General features: G+C 44.5%; 1 protein-coding gene across 1 annotated transcript; it reads left to right on the forward strand.

The window, feature by feature from the left end:
- Positions 1–2,342: 2,342 nt before the first annotated feature.
- On the forward strand, positions 2,343–10,320 carry LOC145352285 (putative G-protein coupled receptor 139). Its single transcript, XM_080202030.1, has 2 exons — positions 2,343–2,415; positions 9,377–10,320. Exons 1-2 carry the CDS (start codon positions 2,343–2,345, stop codon positions 10,276–10,278), a joined length of 975 nt encoding a protein of 324 aa, XP_080058156.1. The 3' UTR covers positions 10,279–10,320.
- The last annotated feature ends 895 nt before the right edge of the window (positions 10,321–11,215 follow it).

Below are 11,215 nucleotides of genomic sequence, written 5' to 3' on the forward strand. Positions count from 1 at the left end.
AGACACAGCAGGCTCTGGCTATGGGTCTCGACAACTTATCCCAGGTACACAAGGATAATGCTGAGAGGGTTCAGATCTTGGCTCATTAACAGAATGCTGTAGCGGAGGGGGTCCAGTGTTTGGCCCAATCTCAGAGGTCCAGTGCTGTGGAATCACAGACCGTGGGGCAGATGCACCTGGGCCTCCAGGACTGGCAGAAACAAGTGACACTGAGGCTTATGGAGGTCAGTCCAGCTACCCAGGCATCCCCTGGAGTGTCCTTGGGGCCTATTGGCACCCCAAAAGAGGAAGAAATGCTGGAGCCCATGCTGGAACCTCCCACCAAGGAGATTTCGGACATCCACAGACCTTCTGAATCCTCCTTCCTTACACCAGGGCATCTCAGAGCAGCCGGATGAACTGGGTAGCAACATCAGTGTCATTCGCAAGGTGGCCAGAGCCCCGGGTCTAGAGCCCCCTAGGAGACGTCGGCCAAGGGCATAACAAGTCATCGGCTGCAGATCATAGCCGGGCACCTCCACCTCTGGTGTACATCCTGGGGGATCACCTAGACATCGCAAGGGGCCTTGTAAGATAAGGAAGTTGTACGGTCACAAAGAGAGCAGGGGTGAAGGTCAGCACTAGTCAGGGTTAAGGTATTTGTCAACATTAAAATCAGAATGAAATGTTTCTTGCACCCATAGCTGTGCCTGATCTGTCTCTGATTCTACCCCTACAGGGATGACCATACCTCAACCTCACACATCAAGGCGCAGAGCGCTGTGCTGTGCAATAGCAGCTCTCAGGAAAAGTTACAGACTGCCTGCCCTGCTTTCCTCAACATCCACCAGACCCTGGGTCTAACACCACCCTCCCAACCCTCCAGCCCATTGGCCCACACGCTTGTGGCTACAACCTTATGTGGGCTTAGGAGCCAGTGTGCAGTCAGAGAACAGCTAGAAGTCAGACATGTTTGGCACGAGGGTAGGATCCTATTGTGCCTCAGAGCAAGTCATCATCACCCTCCAGCCTTGACTGAAGACTCACTAGCCCAGGCCCGTTACCATGTTGAGACTCTGAACCATGAGGGGCTGGGTGGTGTGAAAGAAGGTGGGGGAAGGGAAGAGTTGTTGAGGGATTGAAAAGGCAGCTTAGAGTGGAGGTCGGGAGGTGGGGTGCGGTTGCAACACCACGTGAGGTGCGGTAGGAGGGTGTTGGTAGCAGCCACCATACTGCGCGATTGCAACTAACTGAACCTGGCTGCAATCAGTGCAACACTTGCCACCCTACCCTGCCGGACCCTTGCCACCGCTGCCTGTCCTCTATCCTTCAGCTCTTCATCAACCTCCTCCTCCACATCCTGCAGTTAGCCTGGGCCTGGGGAAGCAGTCTCATCAGCACTCACTAAGCCAAGGTTGACACCTGATATAATGACAACCATCACAGTAACTTGCATTAATAAAGCAGGATGAACATAGGAAAAACAAATTATTTCACAGGAGTATAATCAGACAAAAATTGACATTATGTTAATGAGGGATATATTAAGAAATGTGGCAAAAAGATAGCCAAAGAGCTGGATTTTAAGGGGATCTAAAAGAAAAGTAAGAGATAGCCACATGAATACATTTAAGATCACAAATTTTTATTCATTCAAGGGATATGGGCAATGCTGGCTTGGCTGGCATTTATTTCCATCCATAATTGCCCTTGAGAAGGTGGTTAGTTGCCTTCTTGAACCACTGCAGTCCTTGTAGTGTCGGTACATGCACAGGGCTGTTAGGCGAGGAGTTCCAGGATTCTGAACCAGTGTGCCAACACGTAGCTGTCCACATGTAACACCATTGAAACTGTACCTGTCCTTTATGATTAATTATTGTAATAAAAATGAGGTATCAAGACTTTTTTCTGTAATCATGCACTTGAACATGTACTACACAAAAGAATTCTCACTCATGTGGTAAACACATTAACAAATGGCAAAAAATGATTATCCTTTAATATTGAATTAAAGAAATGGTACACAGAAAAATTCAATACCATTGATGAAATTGCTTATATTTGATGGAAAAATTATACTCATTTAACAGGATGCCATTCAACGATATTTTCCATTAAACATTGTGCTTTAACACAGTAGGTGCTCCAGTTAATGATATTTTATTCTATAATTCATTGAGTTTTCACATGATTGGCTACACTTGTTTGTTCAATGAACTATTATTAATATTTACGATGATGCAATTGACATCTCACTGGAGATTTTCCTTCTGTTATAAAAGCTAGCCTTCTCTGAATGCTTCATATAATCAGGCAGAGTTATTACCTTGGGTACCAACAGAAACCATCACATCTCACAGAAAATGCGTGAACCAACAATACTGCATCAGATAGAAGACATTTACTACCCTACTCTCGCAGTTATTGGAGTTCCTGGTAAGCCACTTAACCATTTTGTGGAAGCAAATAACTTTCACTGTGTGTCTCACAAATGAAACTTGAACTTGTGACTGATTCAATAATTTGTCCCCATGGTGCTTGGTCTGTTGGCTGTTTTATACCTTTGTTTACTATCAATGTTAATTCTAGTTAAACAATGAGGTACACATGCAAAGTGCAATACAATATCTAATATTAGTGGACCAAATCAGGTGCTGAAACAGTAAAATATTAGGAATATTGAGGATGATCTTACACTGGTTCCCAGATATGCAACATCGCAATTTTAAAATCCTTATCCTTCTTTTCAAATTCTTCCATATCCTACTATGCTCCAACCCCACAGCACTTTCAGAGAAAGTAGTCTCACAATACCAGGTTAAAGCCCAACAGGTTTATTTGGTAGCATAAGCTTTCGGAGTGTTGCCCCTTCATCAGGTGAATGAAGAGTTTGGTTCACAAACAGGGCATATGTAGACACAAACTCAATTACAAGATAATGTTTGGAATGCAAGTCTTTGTAGGTAATCAAGTCTTTGCAGGTGCAGACAATGTGAGTAGAGAGAGGGTTAAGCACAGTTAAATAGGTATGTATTGTCTCCAGCCAGGACAGTTAGTGAGATTTTGCAAATCCAGGCAAGTCGTGGGGGTTACAGATAGTGTGACATGAACCCAAGATCCCAGTTGAGACCGCCCTCATGTGTACGGAACTTGGCTATCAGTTTCTGCTCAGCAATTCTGCATTGTTGTGTGTCGTGAAGGCTGCCTTGGTGAATACTTACTCAAAATCAGAGGTTGAATGCCCTTGACTGCTGAAGTGTTTCCCGTCAGGAAGGGAACACTCCTGCCCGGTGATTGTTGAGCGGTGTCCATTCATCCGTTGTCGTAGCATCTGCATGGTCTTGCCAATGTATCATGCCTCGGGACATCCTTTCCTGCAGCGTATCAGGTAGACAATGTTGACCGAGTAACAAGAGTATATACCATGTACCTGGTGGAAAGTGTTCTCACGTGAGATGATGGCATCCGTGTAAATGATCCAAGATGTCTTGCAGAGGTTGCTGTGGCAGGGTTGTATGGTGTCATGGTCACTGTTCTCCTGAAGGCTGGGTAGTTTGCTGTGTACAAAGGTCTGTTTGAGGTTGCACAGTTGTTTGAAGGCAAGTAGTGGTGGTGTGAGGATGGCCTTGGCGAGATGTTCGTCTTCATCGATGACATGTTGAAGGCCCCGGAGAAGATGTTGTAGCTTCTCTGCTCCGGGGTAGTACTGGATGACAAAGGGTACTCTGTCGGCCGTGTGCCATGTTTGTCTTCTGAGGAGATCCGTGCGGTTTTTCATTGCGGCACGTTGGAACTGTCAATTGATGAGTTGAGCGCCATATCCTGTTCTTACGAGGGGATGGCTTCCTTAACATATTTAGGGTGGAAGCCGGAGAAGTGGAGCATTGTGAAGTTATCCATGGGCTTGGATACAGTGAAGTGCTGAGGTGACTGTCATTGATGGAGATGTGTGTGTCCAAGAATGCAACTGATTCTGGAGAGTAGTCCATGGTGAATTTGTTAGAGAAGTCATCTCCTATGGACAAGCCCTCTGTATGCACAGGATCTGCTCTGATAAGGTGGATCACAACAGACACCTAAAGACGCTGAAAGACGCCCTTGTCAGAACAGGATATGGCTGTTAACTCATCGATCGACAGTTCCGACACACTGCAGTGAAAAACCGCACAGACCTCCTCAGAAAATAGACATGGGACACAGCTGACACAGTACTCTTCGTCATTCAGTACTTCAACTGAGTGGAGAAGCTACAACATCTTCTCCAGAGCCTTCAACATGTCATTGATGAAGATAAACTTCTTGCCAAGGCCAACCTCACACCACCACTACTTGCCTTCAAACAATCGCGCAACCTCAAACAGACCATTGTATACAGCAAACTACCCAGCCTTCAGAAGAACAGTGATCATGACACCACTCAATCCTGCCACAGCAACCTCTGCAAGACATGCCGGATCATCAGCACGGATGCCATCATCTCACGTGAGAGCACCATCCAGCAGGTACACGGTACATATTCTTGTGACTCAGTCAACATTGTCTACCTGATACGGTGCAGGAAAGGATGTCCTGAGGCATGGTACATTGGCGAGACCACACAGACTCTATGACAACGGAGGAATGGACACTGCTCAATAATCACCAGACAGGAGTGTTACCTTCCTGTCGGGAAACACTTCAGCAGTCAGGGGCATTCAGTCTCTGATCTTCAGGAAAGTGTTCTCTAAGACAGCCTTCATGACACATGACAACGCAGAATCACTGAGCAGAAACTGATAGCCAAGTTTTGCACACATGAGGTCAGCCTCAAAAGGGATCTTGGGTTCATGTCAAAGTATCTGTAACCCCCACGACTTGTCTGGGTTTGCAAAATCTCGCTAACTGTCCTGACTGGAGACAATACACATCTCTTTAACCTGTGTTTAACTCTCCATTCATAGTGTCTGTATCTGTAAAGACTTGGTTACCTGTTAAGACTCACATTCCAACCATTACCTTGTCATTGAGTTTGTGTCTATATATGCCCTGTTTGTGAACTGAACTCTTCACTCACTTGATGGAGGAACAATGCTCTGAAAACTCGTGCTACCAAATAAACCTGTTGGACTTTAAACAGGTGTTGTGAGACTTATTGTGCTTACCCCAGACCAACACCGGCAACTCCACGTCAACACTTTCAGATAGCTGTGTTCCTCTAACTAGTTGATAAAGCAGGGCTGACTTTACATATGATCACCTAAGATTAATGATACCGAAACAGACCATTTGGCTCAACTTGTCTATACCAACACAAAAGCTGCATTTGAACCTCCTCCCATTTTCCTTGTCTAATACACCATCACAGTTGTCTATTGCCTTTCCTCTCAAATGTTTCTTCAGTTTCCCCTTTAATAGATTGATTCTCATCATTTCAGCTACTCTGTGGCAGTGACATCCACATTCTCACCAGGACAGAATCGCATTCTTTTTTGGGCAAGTGAAATCTTACTTCACTGTGAAAAAAATGCTAGATTTGTTTCCTGTCAGCAAGGGGAGGAAGTAGGGCCAAAGCTTGCCAAAAGCAAGTAGCTTGCAGCAGAGGGCACAATTGTGCACGCTCAGATCTCTCCATTATAAAACACAGAGGATCTGTTCATCTGTCACTGCCTCCTCCAGGTTTTGCCATTTGTGGCTCATCGTTCCTCCTCGCTCTCATGGGGTTCTGCAGCCGATCTTTGCCTGCCACCCCTCCCAACATCGACCAATCACACACACACTTCTCATGGACCGATAACCCGCCCATCCCTGCACTGACCGGACAATCACTTGCAGAGCGCACAGCATTCCCCCAACCACAGTTGCAGAGTGCACAGCATTCCCCCGATTGCTGTTGCAGAGCACGCAGCATCATCCCAATAATGTTTGCAGAACCCACAGTGTTCTTCCTATTCGGCCCAATCCCTCAGGCCTTGCCCCTCCCATTGGCCCTGGCCCACTAAGGCCCTGTCCCCTTGGCACTGCCTGGTGCCCATAGGGCAGTGCCAGGATGTATGGCTGGCACAGCCAGGCTATCAGGCTGTCAGCACCAGGCCAGCACTGCCCAAGGGACACACCCTTCTGCAAACTGACTTCCTGGGGTCCTCAACAACCTTTGGTCCCATCTGTGAGGCCATCACGTCTGGTCCCCATTGATGGGGAACATATGTGATCCTCACCAGTGAGGACCTTCACCAATGAGGCCGTTAAGGTGAATGACACTGGATGATAGTGCCCCAGGCTCACTTGTAATATGTAAATTATATTTTACGTTGAATTTAAATATTACATACAGTCGTGTGCCCCTTTCGGGTGCAAGGCTGATGTCGCTGATGTCCAATGCCGGTAAGATTGCAAGAGGTTGGCTTTTTTGCAATCTTACCAGCCCACCCTGCCCATAGACTGGCGTGGTGATGTGTTAAGATTGCTCCCCTGATGTTTTGGCCAATGGTTATTTCTCAGATGACATCACAAAGACAGGTTATCTAGTTGCAATCATATTGCTATTTGTGGGAGCTTGCTGTGCACACATTGTTGTATTTCCTACATTACAACGATGACTACATTTAAAAATACTTATTCACCTATAAAACAATTGGGGTCTCCCACAGTGACAACAGTAGCAATATAAATGAAAGTTTGCCACTTTTGGTAATTAAAGAATTCAATTGGTAGATGGAAATACAATATTTCCTTGGATTGGCAAATCCAGACCAAGAGGCAAAGGGGATGTTTCTCCAGCTCCTCATACACCAGCGTAAATTGTGTTATGGCTGCAGAAGCTGGTGAGAGGGACCGAATGCGATTTGCATGAAGGAGAACTCATTTTGAGACTCTACCCATTCCCTACCCAATGACAATCTGGTTCATGCCCAGTGAGGCTGTGAAACAGATTAACACATCTAAATCTCCATTTAAATATGTTTTTCAGGGTTTTAGTCGGATTCACCTGGCTCCCAGTATCCTCTGATACACTGACAAACAGGAAGCTGGCTGGAATCACTAATGCTCTCCACCAGTGGAGGCTAGGTATAAAGGCTACACCAAGAGATTGGAAGTCCTTAGGTGAAGCTGGGCATGGCTGGAAGGTGTCTGGCAGTGCCCCTAACACTCTAACAGTGGAAAGCAGTGGGGGTGCATGGTATGAGTCTGAAGAGGATGTGCTTTTGGCAACCCCACAGTGGAATATTGCTCACACAGGGGAAGGGGAGCACTGGTAGCTGCAATTTAGGTGGGGCACCATCCTGATGCCAGTGACTAGTGCTGGTGGGAGGAGGACACGGGGGCTTTTCTAGCTTTGTCTGGAGATTGGAGTGCCTTTAACAGAGATGCCCAGATCTCTGAGGAGCAGACTGCGCCGGCCTCTTCAGGTCCTGCACATCTCTTTCCTGGAAGGAATTGCCCCAAGCTCCGAAAAAATGTCTAAGTGTGAGCGGAATGTAATCTGGAGCACACTGACCCAATGGTTAGGAATTACACCATTTTTCTAGCCAGCGCAATGCTTTGCTGTCACCTTACAACCTCATACTGTCTGACTTACAGCGAGGCTAGGTGGTAAGATCAGGCGGGAGGAGACCTTAACAGCACTGCTTTGCTGTCAAAATCAACTTTGAATCCAGAAAGAGCACAAAGTCGATTTGAATATTAATGAAATACATGTCATTAAGAAATCCAGGACACTATTGTCTGGGCTCACTTACCTCTACTGTCTCACTGGCAGAGATTCTTCCTGATGAGAATTACATACGGTCCCCACCAATGGGGGAGGGGTGGGGATCAGAGACCATTGAAGACCCTGGTGGTCGGAGCAGGACCAGGCAATATCCATGGGGTAGTGCCAACCTGGCAGTGCCCAACTGGCACCCTGGCAGTGCCTGCATGGCACATTGGCACTGCTTGCCTGGCACCCTGGCACTGCCCGCCTGGCACCATTACTGTGTCAGAGGCAGTGCAAAGGGAGTGGAGTCAGAATGGGGGCAGAGCCAGGGAGGGGAGTGGGCAGAGGATGGACAGGGGGTTATGTGGGGAGTTCTGCAGGGGTTGGAGGAAACTCTATTGGGGTGGGAGGGAAGGGGAACTCTGCCAGGGTGGCAATTGGCAGGAGGGAATGGGGAACTCAACCAGGGGTTGAGATTGGCAGTAGATGGGAAGGGGGGAACTCTGCTGAGTGGAGAAGGGTGGAGGCGTGATTGAACATGAGGAGTGACTGAAGAAGTATGGCTACTGCTAATTTACCAATCAGGCTCTCTAAGCCAGGGGGAACATGATGAACAGCCCCCGCTACTCCAAGTAGCTAATTTATTCCTCTTCTCAGCATCTTGACTCCTGCAACCCCAGATAATTAAATAATAGAAAATTCCTGTCCTTTGTTCTACTGTCATTGATATTCTCCAGAGCCCTAACTCCTAACTTATTAGGGTTTAGGTACATTGAATCAAATAGATTTTACATGTTCACATGTGCATTACCTCAGGTAACATTTACTTGGTTTGGTAACACACAAAACAAACAGGTATTACTTTGTAAAATATTCCCAGGTTCAAATGGTGACATCATGAACTAAGAATATGTTATCTCTCTTCAAAAACGAATGAAAAGTTCATTTCCTCAAAAGGTTGAAAGTTTATTTCATTAGTATCACAAATAGACTTATATTAACGCTGCAATGAAGTTACTGTTAAAATCCCCTAATTGCCACACTTTGGTGACTGTTCGGGTATATTGAGGATGAATTTAGCGTGGCCAATGCACCTAACTAGCATGTCTTTCGCATTGTGGGAGGAAACCGGAGCACTAGAAGAAACCCACACAAACACGGCAAGAACGTGCAGGCTTCACACAGACAGTGACCCAGGCTGGGAATTGAATCTGGGTCCTTCATGCTGTGAGGCAGCAGTGTCAACCATTGTGCCACCTTGCCACACAAATGTAAAACCCATAAAGAGTCTCTTTCCATTATCCTTTACTCGTCAGCAATTAAAATTTATTTATCCCATTGGAATTTAGGTAACTTCCCATTTATGCGAGTTGGCGACTCTATGCACCCAATTTATTCAATCAATTAAGTATCAGAAACAGTCATGCTTAAGTTTAACCAATCACTTTAATTCAAAAGGTAACAGTGAGAAAATCTGAATGAGCCAAATCCTTCCACAAAGCCAAAGCCTTTGGGTCTCAATTACCACCACATTATGACATAATCAAATCAATGTTATAGTCATTCTTTCTCCATCTATATCTTCACGTGAAATTCACATGAAGCAATTTGGAATTCTCCACCTCAAAAAAATGTTCAGGCTATGTTATTCAAAATTTCTAAATTAATATGTCTGTTGTTTGAAATTTCCATTTATGACTTTGGCGTTTGTTCTTTTTACTGCAGTTAACTTTGTGGCCATTCTGATCCTATCAAGGGGAAAGTGTGACCTCTCCAAATGTATCACCCATTACCTGGTGGCCATGGCAGTGGCAGATCTACTTGTCGTTATTACTGATGTGATACTGTTTACTGTTATCCCTTTTCATTTTCCAGGTTCTTACTTGAACACCACTACCTCATTTTCTCTTTTACTTGTCCTGCTTTCTGCAGCAACAGACATTTCCACCTGGTTCACTGTCAGTTTCACCTTTGATCGATTTGTTGCTATTTGTTGCCAAAAACTGAAAACAAAATATTGCACAGAGAAAACTGCGGCTGTGGTTACAACTACAGTGAGTGTTCTATTCTGTTTAAAAAACATTCCTTGGTACTTTGTATATGAACCTGAGTATATAATTGACAATGTAGCCTGGGGGACAATCATTTCAGTGAATTTTTATACAAAAACAGCATGGGTAGCATTTGACTTCCTCAGTATAATTTTAACCCCTTTCCTTCCATTTGTTCTAATTTTATTGCTCAATGCTCTGACTGTCAGACACATTATAGCAGCCAGCAGAATCCGTGGGAAGCTATTGGATCACAACAAGAGTGAGAATCGCACTGACCCAGAGATAAAGAACCGAAGGAAATCCATCATTTTACTCTTCACTATATCTGGCAGTTTCATACTGTTATGGTTGACAAATGTTCTCTATTTTCTTTATTGGAGAATTGCTAACATTTATGAATACACTGGTCCCTATGATCCTGCATATATTACTGAACAAGTGGGATACATGCTACAGCTTTTGAGCACCTGCACCAACACTTGTATTTATGCAGTGACCCAAACGAAATTCAGAGAGCAACTGAAGAATGCAATCAAATTTCCATTCACTGCAATTGTCAAATTAGTTAAATGATTGAACAGCTGTGAACTGTAGCTGCCTCTCTAACATGGCAAGTCTTTGGAGACTGAGATTTTCTAATCAATTCACTGTGTTTCTTTCCCATAGCACATACTCAGCATGATGCCAGATCACAGAATATATTTAAAATTAATCTGCTGATTTAAGATTTAGTTGGACAATATCTGAATACAGTAATTGTGTCAGATAAATTTCACATTGTCGGACACATTGGTCTCAAGTAGAATTCATTTAGTGAAAGTTGTGCTGTAATCATGAATTCTGTCTATGTTTACATATTTGAATAAAAACTACTGTTTAGCAGAGAAAGAGAAACTACAACAATGATTTTAACAAAAGTAATGGCAATATTGGTTTTAAATTGGTTATTCCGTCTGAGCGTTAAACATGCTGGGATTTTTGGTCAATTTTTAATTAAAGTTACCTTAATCCTAAAGTTATTCTGAGTCAGGATTCTAGCCTGGGAACTGTGGTCTGAAGTTTCCAATGTTGACAAAATATGGGAAGATGTTTACTTTCCAGTAGATCTGGTGGCATAGAGTTTTATTGCCAATTTGTGAGAGACATGCCATTAAACTAAGCATAATGCCATTGCTTACAAGTAATTTCACTGGCTGTTTGAGCCATGTGATCAGTTTCGGTTACACAATTGGCCAGATGACAGAGAATTTTCTGGAAGCAAGTGAAGAATTTACAAATAAAAGACATGCACGTACCTTTGTTTTCAATAATAACTATACAGATTCACAATCATAGATAGATAGAACCCTACAGTGCAGAAACAGGCCCTTCGGCCCATCGAGTCTGCACCGAACACAATCCCACCCAGGCCATACCCTCATATGCCTACATATTATACCCACTAATCCCTCTAACCTGAACACTAAGGGGCAACTTCTTAGCATGGCCAATCAACCTAACCCACACATCT

Source organism: Carcharhinus amblyrhynchos, chromosome 14 (assembly GCF_965287045.1).
Source record: "Carcharhinus amblyrhynchos chromosome 14, sCarAmb.v2.hapA, whole genome shotgun sequence".
Taxonomy (NCBI): domain Eukaryota; kingdom Metazoa; phylum Chordata; class Chondrichthyes; order Carcharhiniformes; family Carcharhinidae; genus Carcharhinus; species Carcharhinus amblyrhynchos.

Coding starts and splice junctions, on each gene's coding strand:
- LOC145352285 (XM_080202030.1), top strand. CDS start 2,343: ATGCGTGAACCAACAATACTGCATCAGATAGAAGACATTTACTACCCT. Junction 2,416..9,376: donor CGCAGTTATTGGAGTTCCTG/GTAAGCCACTTA, acceptor TTTTTACTGCAG/TTAACTTTGTGGCCATTCTG.